The 20,528-nt window shown below is 54.7% G+C and overlaps 1 protein-coding gene across 1 annotated transcript in view; it reads left to right on the top strand.

Moving 5' to 3' along the window:
- LOC144488394 (uncharacterized) overlaps positions 1-19,851 on the top strand; it is a gene marked incomplete at its 3' end in the record, with an annotated part of 85,921 nt that extends 66,070 nt beyond the window's left edge. Inside the window, exons 9-13 of the mRNA XM_078206467.1 lie at positions 6,497-6,589; positions 6,971-7,183; positions 10,982-11,106; positions 13,849-13,975; positions 19,789-19,851. Of these exons, the coding sequence (XP_078062593.1) occupies positions 6,497-6,589; positions 6,971-7,183; positions 10,982-11,106; positions 13,849-13,975; positions 19,789-19,851 (621 nt within the window). The remainder of the gene's footprint in view (positions 1-6,496; positions 6,590-6,970; positions 7,184-10,981; positions 11,107-13,848; positions 13,976-19,788) is intronic.
- Between the last annotated feature and the right edge of the window lie 677 nt (positions 19,852-20,528).

Consider the following 20,528-nt stretch of genomic DNA (forward strand, 5'->3'; position numbering starts at 1 on the left):
GGATGGGGGGTAGGGGGAGTTGGGCTGGGAGGGTGTGTGTTAGGGGGATGCGGGGGGTAGGGGGAGTTGGGCTGGGAGGGTGTGTGTTAGGGGGATGCGGGGGGTAGGGGGAGTTGGGCTGGGAGGGTGTGTGTTAGGGGGATGCGGGGGGTAGGGGGAGTTGGGCTGGGAGGGTGTGTGTTAGGGGGATGCGGGGGGTAGGGGGAGTTGGGCGGGGTGGGTGTGTGTTAGGGGGATGCGGGGGGGTAGGGGGAGTTGGGCGGGGAGGGTGTGTGTTAGGGGGATGCGGGGGGTAGGGGGAGTTGGGCTGGGAGGGTGTGTGTTAGGGGGATGCGGGGGGTAGGGGGAGTTGGGCTGGGAGGGTGTGTGTTAGGGGGATGCAGGGGGTAGGGGGAGTTGGGCTGGGAGGGTGTGTGTTAGGGGGATGCGGGGGGTAGGGGGAGTTGGGCGGGGTGGGTGTGTGTTAGGGGGACACAGGGAGTAGGGGGAGTTGGGCTGGGAGGGTGCGTGTTAGGGGGATGCGGGGGGTAGGGGGAGTTGGGTGTGGGAGGGCGTGTGTTAGGGGGATGCGGGGGGTAGGGGGAGTTGGGCGGGGTGGGTGTGTGTTAGGGGGACACAGGGAGTAGGGGGAGTTGGGCTGGGAGGGTGCGTGTTAGGGGGATGCGGGGGGTAGGGGGAGTTGGGCTGGGAGGGTGCGTGTTAGGGGGATGCGGGGGGTAGGGGGAGTTGGGCGGGGAGGGTGCGTGTTAGGGGGATGCGGGGGGTAGGGGGAGTTGGGCTGGGAGGGTGCGTGTTAGGGGGATGCGGGGGGTAGGGGGAGTTGGGCGGGGAGGGTGTGTGTTAGGGGGATGCGGGGGGTAGGGGGAGTTGGGCGGGGAGGGTGTGTGTTAGGGGGATGCGGGGGGTAGGGGGAGTTGGGCTGGGAGGGTGTGTGTTAGGGGGATGCGGGGGGGTAGGGGGAGTTGGGCGGGGAGGGTGTGTGTTAGGGGGATGCGGGGGGGTAGGGGGAGTTGGGCGGGGAGGGTGTGTGTTAGGGGGATGCGGGGGGTAGGGGGAGTTGGGCGGGGAGGGTGTGTGTTAGGGGGATGCGGGGGGTAGGGGGAGTTGGGCTGGGAGGGTGTGTGTTAGGCGGATGCGGGGGGGGTAGGGGGAGTTGGGCGGGGAGGGTGTGTGTTAGGGGGATGCGGGGGGTAGGGGGAGTTGGGCTGGGAGGGTGCGTGTTAGGGGGATGCGGGGGGTAGGGGGAGTTGGGCTGGGAGGGGAGGTGGTTGGGGGGGGGGTTGCAGAGGGGTGGGGGGTGAGGGGGTGCAGGCGGTAGGGGGAGTTGGGCTGGGAGGGGAGGTGGTTGGGGAGGGGGGGTGCAGAGGGGTGGGGGGTGAGGGGGTGCAGGCGGCAGGGGGAGTTGGGCTGGGAGGGGAGGTGGTTGGAGGGGGGGGGTTGCAGAGGGGTGGGGGGGGTGCAGGCGGTAGGGGGAGTTGGGCGTGGAGGGGAGGTGGTTGGGGGGGGGGGGCGGTTGCAGAGGGGTGGGGGTGGGGGGAGGGGGGTTGCAGAGGGGTGGGGGTGGGGGGAGGGGGGTTGCAGAGGGGTGGGGGTGGGGGGAGGGGGGTTGCAGAGGGGTGGGGGGAGGGGGGTTGCAGAGGGGTGGGGGTGGGGGGGAGGGGGGTTGCAGAGGGGTGGGGGTGGGGGGAGGGGGGTTGCAGAGGGGTGGGGGTGGGGGGAGGGGGGTTGCAGAGGGGTGGGGGTGGGGGGAGGGGGGTTGCAGAGGGGTGGGGGTGGGGGGAGGGGGGTTGCAGAGGGGTGGGGGTGGGGGGAGGGGGGTTGCAGAGGGGTGGGGGGAGGGGGGTTGCAGAGGGGTGGGGGTGGGGGGAGGGGGGTTGCAGAGGGGTGGGGGGGGGTTGCAGAGGGGTGGGGGTGGGGGGGGGGTTGCAGAGGGGTGGGGGGGGGGGGAGGGGGGTTGCAGAGGGGTGGGGGGAGGGGGGTTGCAGAGGGGTGGGGGTGGGGGGGGGGGTTGCAGAGGGGTGGGGGGGGGGGGGTTGCAGAGGGGTGGGGGTGGGGGGGGTGGTGCAGAGGGGTGGGGGGGGGGTGCCAGACCACCCCTCGATTGCCCACTGCCCTCACCTGTCCACGGTAGGTTTGACCCCGGAACTGATTTCGGATTGGCTGTCCATTCCACAGGCAGCCAATGGGAAACGGGCATGGGGAAAGGTTCTGCCTTGGCCGGGGAGGGGGTGGGAAGAGAGCGAGGGGCGCTGAGTAACGGGGAGGGTTCCGGCGATCCTGACGCCCTCCCTCGGAGAGTTCAGTTGCCCCCCCCCCACCCCACCCACAGCGAAATTACCCGAATGATTGTCGACAAGCGAGCTTCCGACTCCCGCGAGAGCCCCCTCCGACCGAAACGCCCCCCCCCCGTGCGTGTGTGATGACGTTAGGGTGCTGGCACACTGTCGTCTCGTGTGCCCGGGGGCCCCAACCAACAACATCTGACATCTCGGAGAGACCATAAGAAATAGGGGCAGAATTAGGCCATTCGGTCCATCGAGGCTGCTCCACCATGGCTGGTAAGTTTCTTGACCCCCTTCTCCCACCTTTTCCCCGTAACCTTTGACCCCCTCACCTATCAAGAACCTATCTGTCTTAAAGACACCCAATGACCCGGCCTCTTCTGTGGCGATGAATTCCACAGATTCACCCGCCCTCTGGCTGAAGAAATTCCTCCTCATCTCGGTTCTACTCTGGGCCCTCGGGTCCTTGTCTCTCCCACTAATGGAGACATCTTCCCCACGTCCACTCGATCAGGCCTTTCCGTATTCTGGAAGTTTCAGTGAGATTTCCGCCCCCCCTATCCTTCTAAACTCCATCGAGTACAGACCCAGAGTCCTCAACTGTTCCTCATACAGCAAGGTCTTCAGTCCCGGGATCGATCTCGTGAACCTCCTCTGGACCCTCTCCGCGGCTGGCATATCCTTCCTTAAGATAGGGTCCACCCTGTCTAGTCGAGAAAAGGAGGTCTCATCGAGACTGAGATAGGGGTGGGGGGAGGGGGCTGAGAGATTGTCTCCCACTGGGTCGGGAATCTAACGCACGGTGGGCGTGGGGCGGGGAGGAGGGAGTCACCGCAAGTGGCGGCCATTTTGGACAGATGTGAGGAGAAATCTCGAATTGTCTGCGAATCTTTTGGAATTGGCCTCCCCCACCCCACCCCGGAGGATCTGTCGATGAATATATTTAAGTTCGGGCGGGACAGACAGATCTCGAGGGATGATGGGATACGGTGGGAAAATGGAGTCAAAGCCTAAGGTCGGCCATCTTGAAAGGCAGAGCAGGCTGGATGGGCCAAATGGTCTACTCATAGAAACATAGAAGATAGGAGCAGGAGGAGGCCATTCGGCCCTTCGAGCCTGCTCCGCCATTCATCACCATCATGGCTGATCATCCAACTCAATAGCCTAATCCTGCTTTCTCCCCATAACCTTTGATCCCCATTCGCCCCCCAAGTGCTATATCCAGCCGCCTCTTGAGTCCATTCAATGTTTTGGCATCAACTACTTCCTGTGGTAATGAATTCCACAGGCTCACCACTCTTTGGGTGAAGAAATGTCTCCTCACCTCCGTCCTAAATGGTCTCCCCCGAATCCTCAGACTGTGACCCCCTGGTTCTGGACTCCCCCCACCATCGGGAACATCCTCCCTGCATCTCCCCTGTCCAGTCCTGTTAGAATTTTATAAGTCTCTATGAGATCCCCCCCCCCTCATTCGTCTGAACTCCAGTGAAAACAATCCTAACCTCGTCAATCTCTCCTCGTACATCAGTCCCGCCATCCCCGGAATCAGCCTGGTAAACCTTCGCTGCACTCCCTCGAGAGCAAGAACATCCTTCCTCAGAAAAGGAGACCAAAACTGCCCACAATACTCTAGGTGTGGCCTCACCAAGGTCGTGTATAATTGCAACAACACATCCCTGCTCCTGTACTCGAAACCTCTCACAATGAAGGCCAACATATCATTTGCCTTCTTTAACTTCAGCGACTGATGCACAAGGACACCCAGATCCCTCTGCACACTCCCCTCTCCCAATTTGCAGCCATATTACTGCACGGTAGCACAGTGGTTAGCACTGCTGCTTCACAGCTCCAGGGACCCAGGTTCGATTCCCGGCTTGGGTCACTGTCTGTGTGGAGTTTGCACATTCTCCTCGTGTCTGCGTGGGTTTCCTCCGGGTGCTCCGGTTTCCTCCCACAGTCCAAAGATGTGTGGGTTAGGTTGATTGGCTATGCTAAAATTGCCCCTTAGTGTCCTGGGATGCGTAGATTAGAGGAATTAGCGGGTAAAATATGAAGGGATATGGGGGTAGGGCCTGGGTGGGATTGTGGTCGGTGCAGACTCAATGGGCCGAATGGCCTCTTTCTGTATTGTAGGGTTTCTATGATTCTATGATTTCTATGAACAAAGAGATCTAGGGGTACAGGTTCATAGCTCCTTGAAAGTGGAGTCACAGTTGGACAGAGTGGTGAAGAAGGCATTCAGCATGCTTGGTTTCATCGGTCAGAACATTGAATACAGGAGTTGGGACGTCTTGTTGAAGTTGTACAAGACATTGGTAAGGCCACACTTGGAATACTGTGTACAGTTAAGAACATAAGAACATAAGAAATAGGAGCAGGAGTAGGCCATCTAGCCCCTCGAGCCTGCCCCGCCATTCAATAAGATCATGGCTGATCTGACGTGGATCAGTACCACTTACCCGCCTGATCCCCATAACCCTTAATTCCCTTACCGATCAGGAATCCATCCATCCGCGCTTTAAACATATTCAGCGAGGTAGCCTCCACCACCTCAGTGGGCAGAGAATTCCAGAGATTCACCACCCTCTGGGACAAGAAGTTCCTCCTCAACTCTGTCTTAAACCGACCCCCCTTTATTTTGAGGCTGTGTCCTCTAGTTTTAACTTCCTTACTAAGTGGAAAGAATCTCTCCGCCTCCACCCTATCCAGCCCCCGCATTATCTTATAAGTCTCCATAAGGTCCCCCCTCATCCTTCTAAACTCCAACGAGTACAAACCCAATCTCCTCAGCCTCTCCTCATAATCCAAACCCCTCATCTCCGGTATCAACCTGGTGAATCTTCTCTGCACTCCCTCCAATGCCAATATATCCTTCCTCATATAAGGGGACCAATACTGCACACAGTATTCCAGCTGCGGCCTCACCAATGCCCTGTACAGGTGCATCAAGACATCCCTGCTTTTATATTCTATCCCCCTCGCAATATAGGCCAACATCCCATTTGCCTTCTTGATCACCTGTTGTACCTGCAGACTGGGCTTTTGCGTCTCATGCACAAGGACCCCCAGGTCCCTTTGCACGGTAGCATGTTTTAATTTTGTTTCCATTGAGATAGTAATCCCATTTGTTATTATTTCCTCCAAAGTGTATAACCTCGCATTTCTCAACGTTATACTCCATTTGCCATATCCTCGCCCACTCACTCAGCCTGTCCAAATCTCTCTGCAGATCTTCTCCGTCCTCCACACGATTCACTTTTCCACTTATCTTTGTGTCGTCTGCAAACTTCGTTACCCTACACTCCGTCCCCTCCTCCAGATCATCTATATAAATGGTAAACAGTTGCGGCCCGAGTACCGATCCCTGCGGCACGCCACTAGTTACCTTCCTCCAACCGGAAAAACACCCATTTATTCCGACTCTTTGCTTCCTGTCGGATAGCCAGTCCCCAATCCACTTTAACACACTACCCCCAACTCCGTGTGCCCTAATCTTCTTCAGCAGCCTTTTATGGGGCACCTTATCAGTTCTGCTCACCCTATTATAGAAAGGATATTATTAAACTAGAAAGAGTGCAGAAAAGATTGACTAGGATGCTACCGGGACTTGATGGATTGAGTTATAAGGAGAGGCTGGATAGACTGGGACTTTTTTCTCTGGAGCGTAGGAGGCTGAGGGGTGATCTTATAGAGGTCTATAAAATAATGAGGGGCACAGATCAGCTAGATAGTCAATATCTTTTCCCAAAGGTAGGGGAGTCTAAAACTAGAGGGCATAGGTTTAAGGTGAGAGGGGAGAGATACAAAAGGGCCCAGAGGGGCAATTCTTCCACACACAGGGTGGTGAGTGTCTGGAATGAGCTGCCAGAGGCAGTAGTAGAGGCGGGTACAATTTTGTCTTTTAAAAAACGTTTAAACAGTTGCATGGGGAAGATGAGGGATATGGGCTAACTGGGATTAGCTTAGGGGTTTAAAAAAAAGGAGTGACATGGACACGTTGGGCCGAATGGCCTGTTTCCATGCTGTAAATCTCTATGACTCATAGACCGGGGTCTGGTCCAATGTGGGGGGAGCGACGGAGGGGGAATGGTGGCAGCTTTGGAGAGGGAGGAGGGTGAGAGAGGCGGTCAGGAGAGTTTTGTCGGCACAGTTATGAGGCTTGGGTTCTTCCGATGGCCGTTAAATCACTACCCTGTTTCCTTCACATCACACAGTGTGTCCCGCCACCAGATATGGCCAGAACTGTCGACAACCTTGTGACTGCCCACACAACACCACCTGCGATCATGTGACAGGAAGTTGCACGGGTAAGACCTGTGGGAGGGTCAGTGCTGAGGGAGAGCCGCACTGTGGGAGGGTCATTGCTGAGGGAGCGCTGCACTGTGGGAGGGTCAGTGCTGAGGGAGCGCCGCACTGTGGGAGGGTCAGTGCTGAGGGAGCGCCGCACTGTGGGAGGGTCAGTGCTGAGGGAGCACCGCACTGTGGGAGGGTCAGTGCTGAGGGAGTGCTGCACTGAGGGAGGGTCAGTGCTGAGGGAGCGCCGCACTGTGGGAGGGTCAGTGCTGAGGGAGTGCCGCACTGTGGGCGGGTCAGTGCTGAGAGAGCGCCGCACTGTGGGAGGGTCAGTGCTGAGGGAGCGCCGCACTGTGGGAGCGATCACACTTTATTGTTACGGTTTTGTCATCCAGAGATCAGACCCACCAGGATACTGCCGGCTCCTCATACGGACGGGACCTCCCTCGGGGTAATCATTGGAGTTATTGTGCTCCTTGCAGTATTGGTCGTCCTACTAATCCTCTTCATCATCCTCCGATACAAATACCGGGGGAAAGCCAGCAGAATACCCGCTGTAACCTACACACCGGCCTCCATCACCTCCAGCGGGGAGTACGCTGTGCCAGGTAAGGACAGGTACAGCACGGGGTTAGATACAGAGTAAAGCTCCCTCTACACTGTCCCCATCAAACACTCCCAGGACAGGTACAGCACGGGGTTAGATACAGAGTAAAGCTCCCTCTACACTGTCCCCATCAAACACTCCCAGGACAGGTACAGCACGGGGTTAGATACAGAGTAAAGCTCCTTCTACATTGTCCCCATCAAACACTCCCAGGACAGGTACAGCACGGGGTTAGATACAGAGTAAAGCTTCTTCTACATTGTCCCCATCAAACACTCCCAGGACAGGTACAGCACGGGGTTAGATACAGAGTAAAGCTCCTTCTACACTGTCCCCCAACAAACACTCCCAGGACAGGTACAGCACGGGGTTAGATACAGAGTAAAGCTCCTTCTACACTGTCCCCATCAAACACTCCCAGGACAGGTACAGCACGGGGTTAGATACAGAGTAAAGCTCCTTCTACACTGTCCCCCAACAAACACTCCCAGGACAGGTACAGCACGGGGTTAGATACAGAGTAAAGCTTCCTCTACACTGTCCCCCATCAAACACTCCCAGGACAGGTACAGCACGGGGTTAGATACAGAGTAAAGCTCCCTCTACACTGTCCCCCATCAAACACTCCCAGGACAGGTACAGCACGGGGTTAGATACAGAGTAAAGCTCCCTCTACACTGTCCCCATCAAACACTCCCAGACAGGTACAGCATGGGGTTAGATACAGAGTAAAGCTCCCTCTACACTGTCCCCATCAAACACTCCCAGGACAGGTACAGCACGGGGTTAGATACAGAGTAAAGCTCCTTCTACACTGTCCCACATCAAACACTCCCAGGACAGGTACAGCATGGGGTTAGATACAGAGTAAAGCTCCCTCTACACTGTCCCACATCAAACACTCCCAGGACAGGTACAGCATGGGGTTAGATACAGAGTAAAGCTCCCTCTACACTGTCCCCATCAAACACTCCCAGGACAGGGACAGCACGGGGTAAGATACAGAGTAAAGCTCCCTCGACACTGTCCCCATCAAACACTCCCAGGACAGGCACAGCACGGGGTTAGATACAGAGTAAAGCTCCCTCTACACTGTCCCCATCAAACACTCCCAGGACAGGTACAGCACGGGGTTAGATACAGAGTAAAGCTCCCTCTACACTGTCCCCATCAAACACTCCCAGGACAGGGACAGCACGGGGTTAGATACAGAGTAAAGCCCTCTGCACTGTCCCAATCAAACACTCCCAGGACAGGTACAGCACGAGGTTAGATACAGAGTAAAGCCCTCTGCACTGTCCCCCATTAAACACTCCCAGGACAGGTACCGCACGGGGTTAGATACAGGGTTTAGCTCCCTTTATACTGTCCCTATCAAACACTCCCAGGGCAGGTACAACACCGGATTCAATACAGAGTAAAGCTCCTTCTACACTGTCCCACATCAAACACTCCCAGGACAGGTACAGCATGGGGTTAGATACAGAGTAAAGCTCCCTCTACACTGTCCCACATCAAACACTCCCAGGACAGGTACAGCACGGGGTTAGATACAGAGTAAAGCTCCCTCTACACTGTCCCCATCAAACACTCCCAGGACAGGGACAGCACGGGGTAAGATACAGAGTAAAGCTCCCTCGACACTGTCCCCATCAAACACTCCCAGGACAGGCACAGCACGGGGTTAGATACAGAGTAAAGCTCCCTCTACACTGTCCCCCATCAAACACTCCCAGGACAGGGACAGCACAGGGTTAGATACAGAGTAAAGCTCAAGATAAGACAAGGTGACAAGATAATGAAGGGGCTGGATAGGGTAGAGGTGGAGAGATTCTTTCCACTTAGAAAGGAAGCTAGAACTAGAGGGCACAGCCTCAAAATAAAGGGGGGTCAGTTTAGGACAGAGTTGAGGAGGAACTTCTTCTCTCAGAGGGTGGTGAATCTCTGGAATTCTCTGCCCACTGAAGTGGTGGAGGCTACCTCGTTGAATCTGTTTAAATCACGGATAGATGGATTCCTGATTGGTAAGGGAATTAGGGGTTATAGGGATCAGGCGGGTAAGTGGAACTGATCCACTTCAGATCAGTCATGATCTTATTGAATGGCGGGGCAGGCTCGAGGGGCCAGATGGCCTACTCCTGCTCCTATTTCTGATGTTCCTATGTTCTTATATAAACCTCCCTCTACACTGTCCCCATCAGACACTCCCAGGACAGGGACAGCACGGGGTTGGATACAGAGTAAAGCTCCCTCTACACTGTCCCCCATCAAACACTCCCAGGACAGGTACAGCACAGGGTTAGATACAGAGTAAAGCTCCCTCTACACTGTCCCCCATCAAACACTCCCAGGACAGGTACAGCACAGGGTTAGATACAGAGTAAATCTCGCTCTACACTGTCCCAATCAAACACTCCCAGGACAGGTACAGCACGAGGTTAGATACAGAGTAAAGCCCTCTGCACTGTCCCCCATTAAACACTCCCAGGACAGGTACCGCACGGGGTTAGATACAGGGTTTAGCTCCCTTTATACTGTCCCTATCAAACACTCCCAGGGCAGGTACAACACCGGATTCAATACAGAGTAAAGCTCCCTCTACACTGTCCCCATCAAACACTCCCAGGACAGGTACAGCACGGGGTTAGATACAGAGTAAAGCTCCCTCTACACTGTCCCCCATCAAACACTCCCAGGACAGGTACAGCACGGGGTTAGATACAGAGTAAAGCTCCCTCTACACTGTCCCCATCAAACACTCCCAGGACAGGTACAGCATGGGGTTAGATACAGAGTAAAGCTCCCTCTACACTGTCCCCATCAAACACTCCCAGGACAGGTACAGCACGGGGTTAGATACAGAGTAAAGCTCCCTCTACACTGTCCCCATCAAACACTCCCAGGACAGGTACAGCATGGGGTTAGATACAGAGTAAAGCTCCCTCTACACTGTCCCCATCAAACACTCCCAGGACAGGTACAGCACGGGGTTAAATACAGAGTAAAGCTCCCTCTACACTGTCCCCCATCAAACACTCCCAGGACAGGTACAGCACGGGGTTAGATACAGAGTAAAGCTCCCTCTACACTATCCCCCATCAAACACTCCCAGGACAGGTACAGCACGGGGTTAGATACAGAGTAAAGCTCCCTCTACACTATCCCCCATCAAACACTCCCAGGACAGATACAGCACAGGGTTAGATACAGAGTAAAACTCCGTCTCCCCTCTTCCCAAGTACTCCCAGGGCAGCCACTTTCTCAAAAATGAAATTAATATTTGAGTTTTGTTGGAGAAAGAGAAACATCCTGTCAAACCTTTTCACCATGTCGGATTGGTAAAAATCGTAAATCTCAAAAAAAACATTGTGTACTGCAGGAGTGAAGGTTACTGATTGGTTGGCAAGTAGTTTATGATTGGTGGAGGTGTTTCTAAGGAGAATGCATCAGAGGTCTGTTAACTGCCAAGCCTTGTAAAAAAAAATGTTCACCATCGAATTCTGTTTGTGGGATCTTGCTGCTTCTAAGCTGGCTGCAGATTTTCCGACATAACACAAACCATTGCCAAACATTCTGGGGCATCCTGTGGATTGGTAATGGGCGCTATAGAAATGCAAGCTGTTTTTGTTTTCTGTAAGAGGGTGGAATGGGCTCAGTACCTTCTGGTGCCAGTGAAGGTGGTCCCCAACGTCGTGGATTTGTGCGTGCCTCTGTGTGTGGTCTTTGAGTCTCTCAAATCCACTTCTCGCCCACCCTCCTCTTGCTTGACCTTGACTCCTTATTGACCTCTCATCCCCAGATGTGCCGCAAAGCTACGTCCATTATTATGCCAACCCCAGTTACCACACGCTGTCCCAGTACAGGCCGAGCCCGCCTCCTCCACCACATCTACCCAACAACCATGACAGGATCAGTTCCATCAAGGTAAGAGTACATACCCTTCCAATTTTACCACTGCAGAATAGGGGGAGGGGGGAGGAATGTTCCAGAACAATGCAAAACATTGGGGATCGGCGGGGGGGGGGTTCATAAGGCATTTGAATTCAGGCACGGGAAGGATGAGGCCCAGTTAAAGGCTGGAGAGTTTCTCCACCCATTGGTGAGGATACGGTCGGGAAATGATATTGTCACTGGACCTGGTAATCCAGGGCTCCAGTCTTAACCCAATCCCCAATCTTAACCCATTCCCCCCAATCTTAACCCATTCCCCCACAATCTGAACCCATTCCCCCAATCTCAACCCATTCCCCACTCTCAACCCATTCCCCCCCAATCTTAACCCATTCCTCACAATCTCAACCCATTCCCCCCCAATCTTAACCCATTCCCCCACAATCTTAACCCATTCCCCCACAATCTTAACCCATTCCCCCCAATCTTAACCCATTCCCCCACAATCTTAACCCATTCCCTCCCCAGTCTCAACCCATTCCCCCAATCTCAACCCATTCCCCCCCAATCTTAACCCATTCCCCCCAATCTTAACCCATTCCCCCACAATCTTAACCCATTCCCCCCAATCTTAACCCATTCCCCCCCAATCTTAACCCATTCCCCCCCAATCTTAACCCATTCCCTCCCCAGTCTCAACCCATTCCCCCAATCTCAACCCATTCCCCCCAATCTCAACCCATTCCCTTCAATCTCAACCCATTCTCCCCAATCTCAACCCATTCCCCCCAATCTCAACCCATCCCCCCCAATCTCAACCCATTCCCTTCAATCTCAACCCATTCCCCCCAATCTCAACCCATTCCCCCAATCTCAACCCGTTCCCCCAATCTCAACCCGTTCCCCCAATCTCAACCCGTTCCCCGATCTTAACCCATTCCCCGATCTTAACCCACCCCCAATCTTAACCATTCGCCAATCTTAACCCGTTCCCTCAATGTTAACCCATTCCCTCCAATCTTAACCCAGTCCCCCCAATCTTAACCCAGTCCCCCCAATCTTAACCCAGTCCCCCCAATCATAACCCATTTCCCCAATCTTAATCCATTCCCCCAATCTTATCCCATCCCCAATCTTATCCCATCCCCAATCTTATCCCATTCCCCCCAATCTTAACACATTCCCCCAATCTTAACCCTTCCCAGTGGTTTGCACTGCTGCCTCAAGCGCCAGGGTTCGATTCCCGGCTTGGGTGACAGCCTGTGTGGAGTTTGCACGTTCATAGAATCATCATAGAAACCCTACAGTGCAGAAAGAGGCCATTCGGCCCATCGAGTCTGCACAGACCACAATCCCACCCAGGCCCTACCCCCATATCCCTACATATTTTACCCACTAATCCCTCTAACCTACGCATCTCAGGACACTAAGGGCAATTTTAGCATGGCCAATCAACCTAACCCGCACATCTTTGGACTGTGGGAGGAAACCAGAGCACCCGGAGGAAACCCACGCAGACACGAGGAGAATGTGCAAACTCCACACAGACAGTGACCCAAGCCGGGAATCGAACCCAGGTCCCTGGAGCTGTGAAGCAGCAGTGCTAACCACTGTGCCACCGTGCCGCCCCTTGTCTCCATTCTCCCCGTGTCGGCGTGGGTTTCCTCCGGGTGCTCCGGTTTCCTCCCACAGTCTAAAAGATGTGTATGTTAGTGGATTGGCCATGCTAAATTGCCCCTTAGTGTCCCAAAGATGTGCGGGTTAGGTGGATTGGCCGTGCTAAATTGCCCCTTAGTGTCCAAAGATGTGCAGGTTAGGTGGATTGGCTATGCTAAATTGCCCCTTAGTGTCCCAAAGATGTGCAAGTTAGGTGGATTGGCCATGCTAAATTGCCCCTTAGTGTCCCAAAGATGTGCGGGTTAGGTGGATTGGCCATGCTAAATTGCCCCTTAGTGTCCCAAAGATGTGCGGGTTAGGTGGATTGGCCATGCTAAATTGCCCCTTAGTGTCCAAAGATGTGCAGGTTAGGGTGGATTGGCCGTGCTAAATTGCCCCTTAGTGTCCAAAGATGTGCGGGTTAGGGGGATTGGCCATGCTAAATTGCCCCTTAGTGTCCAAAGATGTGCGGGTTAGGTGGATTGGCCATGCTAATTTTAAAAAATTGATTCGTGGGACATGGGCGTCGCTGGCTGGGTCCAGCATTTATTGCCCATCCCTAGTTGCCCTTGGAGGGCAGTTGAGAGTCGACCACATTGCTGTGGCTCTGGAGTCACATGTAGGCCAGACCGGGGTAAGGACGGCAGATTTCCTTCCTTAAAGGGAACCAGATGGGTTTTTCTGACAATGGGTCATCAGTAGATTCTTAATTCCAGATACTTTTTATTGAATTCAAATTCCACCATCTGCCGTGGCGGGGATTCGAACCCGGGTCCCCCAGAACATTAGCTGAGTTTCCGGATTAATAGTCTAGTGATAATACCACTAGGCCTCCTCTTAGTGTCCAAAGACGTGCTGGTTAGGGTGCGTCGGCCGTGCTAAATTCTCCCTCGGCGTAACCCGAACAGAAGTGTGGCGACGTGGGGATTCTCACAGTAACTTCATTGCGGTGTTAATGTAAGCCGACTTGTGACATGAATAGATAGATGCTAAAACTTTAAATTCTGGGTCCCGTTATTGGGTGCGTGCTCGGGTGGGCGGGTATTGGAGAGTAATGTTCCCAGATTGACCAGATCTCACCTCTTTCCCCCCCCCCCCTCTCAACACCGCTGCGAACAGACCACCAACAATCAGCTCTTTGCCAAGAAGAAGAATCTGGAAAAGGAAAGATCGGGAACTGGGAGCTTTGAGAGCAACGCAACCCTCCCAGCGGACTGGAAACACAGCCCCAAGCCTAACGACCTTGGTAAGGGAAAAGCAAATGAGGAACAGGGGGGGGAGGAGGCCATTCAGCCCCTCTGGGCTTGCTTCGCCAGCTAGCAAAGACCACGTCTGATCCCAGAACTCAGTGTTGCTTCCCCGTGCTCTCTCTCTCTCTCTCTCTTCCCACAACCAGTTCTTCAAATTTCCCTTGAACATCAACAAAGAGCAAAGAAAATTACAGCACAGGAACAGGCCCTTCGGCCCTCCAAGCCTGCACCGACCGTGCTGCCCGTCTGAACTAAAACCCCCTACCCTTCCGAGGACCATATCCCTCTATTCCCATCCTATTCAGGTATTTGTCAAGATGCCCCTTTAGAATGGCACGGTAGCACAGTGGGTTAGCACTGCTGCTTCACAGTGCCAGGGTCCCGGGTTCGATTCCCGGCTTGGGTCACTGTCTGTGTGGAAACATAGAAACATAGAAACCCTACAGTGCAGAAGGAGGCCATTCGGCCCATCGAGTCTGCACCGACCACAATCCCACCCAGGCCCTACCCCCACACATTTTACCCGCTAATCCCTCCAACCTACGCATCCCAGGACTCTAAGGGATAATTTTTAACCTGGCCAATCAACCTAACCCGCACATCTTTGGACTGTGGGAGGAAACCGGAGCACCCGGAGGAAACCCACGCAGACACGAGGAGAATGTGCAAACTCCACACAGACAGTGACCCGAGCCGGGAATCGAACCCGGGACCCTGGAGCTGTGAAGCAGCAGTGCTAACCACTGTGCTACCGTGCCGCCCGAGTTTGCACATTCTCCCCGTGTCTGCGTGGGTTTCCTCCGGGTGCTCCGGTTTCCTCCCACAGTCTGAAAGACGTGCTGGTTAGTTGCATTGGCCCGAACAGGCGCCGGACTGTGGCGACTAGGGAAATTTCACAGTAACTTCATTGCAGCGTTAATGTAAGCCTTACTTGTGACTAATAAATAAACTTTAAGTCAATATCGTATCCGCTTCCACTACCTCCCCTGGCAGCGAGTTCCAGGCACCCACCACCCTCTGTGTAAAAAATCTGCCTCGTACATCTCCTTTAAACCTTGCCCCTCGCACCTTAAACCAATGCCCCCGAGTAATTGACTCTTCCACCCTGGGGAAAAGCTTCTGACTATCCACTCTGTCCATGCCCCTCATAATCTTGTAGACTTCTATCAGGTCTCCCCTCAACCTCCGTCGCTCCAGTGAGAACAAACCAGGTTTCTCCAACCTCTCCTCGTAGCTAATGCCCTCCATACCAGGCAACATCCTGGTAAATCTTTTCTGTCCCCTCTCCAAAGCCTCCACATCCTTCTAGTAATGTGGCGACCAGAATTGAACACAATATTCCAAGTGCGGCCTAACTAAGGTTCTATAAAACTGCAACATGGCTTGCCAATTTTTAAACTCAATGCCCTGGCCGATGAAGGCAAGCATGCCGTATGCCTTCTTGACTACCTTCTCCACCTGCATTGCCACTTTCAGTGACCTGTGTACCTGTACGCCCAGATCCCTCTGTCTCTCAATACTCTTAAGGGTTCTGCCATTTACTGTATATTTCCTATCTGTATTAGACCTTCCAGAATGCATTACCTCACATTTGTCCAGATATCAGCGAAAGAAAAAAGAACAACATTGCCAAACTTTTACACCTTGCACTCATCAGGACGAAGGCCAACTTTCAAACTCTGGCAACATAGGAGTGAAGGGTTGGTGTGCCGCAATGGGAAACCATAAGCTCAAAAAAACGAGCAAGACTTGATCATATTTTTGCAGAGTAAAGCACCCCCCCATGAACATACGTCACTTCTAGCAATGAACTGAACAACCCTGAGTGCGCCAATAGCTACACGAACAACCAATTTAGATAATCATCAGTGGCACTCATAATGTGGCTCATTTATGCTCGCTCGAAGTGCCTCCATGTACATACACACCGATCCGTGCTCCGCAAACAAAAGGAATTTGTTCAAGCCTCTCCGGCACTTTCTTTTATAATCACCCGGGATCGAGGGGAGCCGGTAGATCCCCGTGGCTCTCTCCACGGCAACGCCTCAGACAATCGGAATCCACCGGTCAACCAATCAGCACCATCGCATCCGGTAGCACGGATAGTCCTGAGATTTTGAAATTTAGCATTCCCACGTTTGTCCTGATGAGCAGAGGATGGAAGGCATCAGTAATGTGCCTCGATTCTCAGCGAGTCCCACATTCTCCCCCATTCCCCGCGGGAGCGAGTCCCACATTCTCCCCCTCTCACCCCGCGGGAGCGAGTCCCACATTCTCCCCCCAGTCCCCCCGTGGAAGCGAGTCCCACATTCTCCCCCCGTGGGAGCAAGACCCACATTCTTCCCCTCTCCCCGTGGGAGCGAGTCCCACATTCTCCCCCACTCCCCCCGTGGGAGCAAGACCCACATTCTTCCCCTATCCCCGTGGGAGCGAGTCCCACATTCTCCCCCACTCCCCCCGTGGGAGCAAGTCCCACATTCTCCCCCACGGGAGCGAATCCCCCATTCTCCTCACGCTCCCCCCTCCCGTGGGAGTGAGTCCCACATTCTCCCCCCAAGCCCTCCCGTGGGAGTGAGTCCCACATTCACCCCTGCACCCCCCGTGGGAGCGAGTCCCACATTCTCCCCCATTCCCCGTGGGAGTGAGTCCCACATTCTCCCCCGCTCCCCCCGTGGGAGTGAGTCCCACATTCTCCCCCACTCCCCATGGGAGTGAGTCCCGCAATCTCCCCCCACTCCTTGTGGGAGCGAGTCCCACATTCTCCCCCACTCCCTGTGGGAGTGAGTCCCACATTCTCCCAACTACCTTTGGCTGTACCTGTCCTGGAGTGTTTGATGGGGATAGTGCAGAGGGAGCTTTACCCTGTATCTATCCCCGTGCTGTACCTGTTCTGGGAGTGTTTGATGGAGACAGTGTAGAGGGAGCTTTACTCTGTATCTAACCCCGTGCTGTACCTGTCCTGGGAGTGTTTGATGGGGACAGTGTAGAGGGAGCTTTGCTCTGTATCTAACCCTGTGCTGTACCTGTCCCGGGAGAGTTTGATGGGGGACAGTGTAGAGGGAGCTTTACTCTGTATCTATCCCTGTGCTGTACCTGTCCTGGGAGTGTTTGATGGGGACAGTGTAGAGGGAGCTTTACTCTGTATCTAACCCCGTGCTGTACCTGTCTTGGGAGTGTTTGATGGGGACAGTGTAGAGGGAGCTTTACTCTGTATCTAACCCCGTGCGGTACCTGTCCTGGGTGTGTTTGATGGGGACAGTGTAGAGGGGGCTTTACTCTGTATCTAACCCCGTGCTGTACCTGTCCTGGGAGTGTTTGATGGGGACAGTGGTGAGGGAGCTTTACTCTGTATCTAACCCCAAGCTGTACCTGTCCTGGGAGTGTTTGATGGGGACAGTGTAGAGGGAGCTTTACTCTGTATCTATCCCTGTGCTGTACCTGTCCTGGGAGTGTTTGATGGGGGACAGTGTAGAGGGGGCTTTACTCTGTATCTAACCCCGTGCTGTACCTGTCCTGGGTGTGTTTGACGGGGGACAGTGTAGAGGGAGCTTTACTCTGTATCTAACCCCATGCTGTACCTGTCCTGGGAGTGTTTGATGGGGGACAGTGTAGAGGGAGCTTTACTCTGTATCTAACCCCATGCTGTACCTGTCCTGGGAGTGTTTGATGGGGGACAGTGTAGAGGGAGCTTTACTCTGTATCTAACCCCATGCTGTACCTGTCCTGGGAGTGTTTGATGGGGGACAGTGTAGAGGGAGCTTTACTCTGTATCTAACCCCATGCTGTACCTGTCCTGGGAGTGTTTGATGGGGGACAGTGTAGAGGGAGCTTTACTCTGTATCTAACCCCATGCTGTACCTGTCCTGGGAGTGTTTGATGGGGACAGTGTAGAGGGAGCTTTACTCTGTATCTAACCCCGTGCTGTACCTGTCCTGGGAGTGTTTGATGGGGGACAGTGTAGAGGGAGCTTTACTCTGTATCTAACCCCATGCTGTACCTGTCCTGGGAGTGTTTGATGGGGGACAGTGTAGAGGGAGCTTTACTCTGTATCTAACCCCGTGCTGTACCTGTCCTGGGAGTGTTTGATGGGGACAGTGTAGAGGGAGCTTTACTCTGTATCTAACCCCGTGCTGTACCTGTCCTGGGAGTGTTTGATGGGGGACAGTGTAGAGGGAGCTTTACTCTGTATCTAACCCCGTGCTGTACCTGTCCTGGGAGTGTTTGATGGGGGACAGTGTAGAGGGAACTTTACTCTGTATCTAACCCCGTGCTGTACCTGTCCTGGGAGTGTTTGATGGGGGACAGTGTAGAGGGAGCTTTACTCTGTATCTAACCCCGTGCTGTACCTGTCCTGGAGTGTTTGATGGGGGACAGTGTAGAGGGAGCTTTACTCTGTATCTAACCCCGTGCTGTACCTGTCCTGGGAGTGTTTGATGGGGGACAGTGTAGAGGGAGCTTTACTCTGTATCTAACCCCGTGCTGTACCTGTCCTGGGAGTGTTTGATGGGGGACAGTGTAGAGGGTGCTTTACTCTGTATCTAACCCCGTGCTGTACCTGTCCTGGGAGTGTTTGATGGGGGACAGTGTAGAGGGACCTTTGGGATATTTGTTGATCTAAGTGTTGACCATATCTCTTCTCCCAATGCCCCCACTCTGTCGCTACCTCTTTCCCTCCGTGTCTGAACGTTTTCTCTATCTCTCTCTCTCTTTCTCCCATCTGATTCTATCTGACCATCTCTTGACGCTCTCTCCTCTGTTCCCCCTCTCTATCCCTGTTCCCCTCTCTACCCCTGTTCCCCCTCTCTACCCCTGTTCCCCCTCTCTACCCCTGTTCCCCCTCTCTACCCCTGTTCCCCCTCTCTACCCCTGTTCCCCCTCTCTACCCCTGTTCCCCCTCTCTACCCCTGTTCCCCCTCTCTACCCCTGTTCCCCCTCTCTACCCCTGTTCCCCCTCTCTACCCCTGTTCCCCCTCTCTACCCCTGTTCCCCCTCTCTACCCCTGTTCCCCCTCTCTACCCCTGTTCCCCCTCTCTACCCCTGTTCCCCCTCTCTACCCCTGTTCCCCCTCTCTACCCCTGTTCCCCCTCTCTACCCCTGTTCCCCCTCTCTACCCCTGTTCCCCCTCTCTACCCCTGTTCCCCCTCTCTACCCCTGTTCCCCCTCTCTACCCCTGTTCCCCCTCTCTACCCCTGTTCCCCCTCTCTACCCCTGTTCCCCTCTCTACCCCTGTTCCCCTCTCTACCCCTGTTCCCCCTCTCTACCCCTGTTCCCCCTCTCTACCCCTGTTCCCCCTCTCTACCCCTGTTCCCCCTCTCTACCCCTGTTCCCCCTCTCTACCCCTGTTCCCCCTCTCTACCCTCTTTCCTGCTCTCCCTTTGTTCCCTCTCCCATTTCTTTCTGCTTTTCTCTCTCTCTCTATCTCGCTCCCACCATCTCTTTCCTCCTCCCTCACTAACTCTTGCTGTCTGTCTCCGTCTCTCTCTCCCTGTCTTCTCTCTCTCTCTCTGTCTGTCTCTGTCTCTCTCTCCCTGTCTCTCTCTCTCTCTCTGTCTCTCTCTCTCTGTCTCTCTCTCTCTGTCTCTCTCTCTCTGTCTCTCTCTCTCTGTCTGTGTCTCTCTCTCTGTCTCTTGCTGTCTCTCTCTCTCGCTGTCTCTCTGTCTCTGTCTCTCTCTCTCTCTCTCTCTCGCTGTCTCTCTGTCTCTCTCGCTGTCTCTCTCTCTGTCTCTCTCTGTCTCTCTCTGTCTCTCTCTGTCTCTCTCTGTCTGTCTCTCTCTGTCTCTCTCTGTCTCTCTCTGTCTGTCTCTCCCAGGTGCGTGTGGGTTGGATCGCAGTTACAGCTACAGCAACAGCCTGGGGAAATACTATAACACAGGTAGGTGCCCCCCCTCACCGCCCCCCCCCCCGACCTCCGTGTCCCCCTCAACCCCCCCCCACCCTCAATCCCTTCCCTCCCTCACTTTCCTCCTCCCTGACCCTCAGCCACCTTCACTCGCCTCCCCCTCATCCCTTTATTCCTCAGCACCCTCCCCTCGTCCCCCTCACCTCGAACCCCACCCCTCGCTCCTGCCTCCAACCACGGGCTCCCTCACAGAAGGGTTAGGAGGGGGGAGTGAGGCCACTCAGCCCCTCTAGCCTGCTCCATTCTATAAGATCACGGCTGATCTGATTGGGGCTAAAACTCCACTGTAGCGTTTGCCCCTCACCATAACCCCCTGCCCCGTGCCCGAGTGTCGACCCAAATGAATATATTCAGTGACCCTCCCCCTCCCCATCCCCCCACTGCTCCCTGGGGGAGAGCATTCCGCAGACTAACCGATCTCTCGTAGCGTCATTGAGGGTTACTCTGAGAGAAGAACTTCCTCCCCATCTCTGCCTCCAATGGGAGACCATCTCATTCTTACACTGTACCCCCTCCCCCCCCACCCCCCCTCCCCCACGCCCCACCCCCCACCCCCCCCCTCCCCCACGCCCCACCCCCCCCCACTCCCCCACCCCCCCCCCCTCCCCCACGCCCCACCCCCCCCCCACTCCCCCCCTCCCCTCGTTCCT

This window comes from Mustelus asterias, unplaced genomic scaffold (assembly GCF_964213995.1).
Source record: "Mustelus asterias unplaced genomic scaffold, sMusAst1.hap1.1 HAP1_SCAFFOLD_1519, whole genome shotgun sequence".
In the NCBI taxonomy this organism is placed as follows: Eukaryota; Metazoa; Chordata; class Chondrichthyes; order Carcharhiniformes; family Triakidae; genus Mustelus; species Mustelus asterias.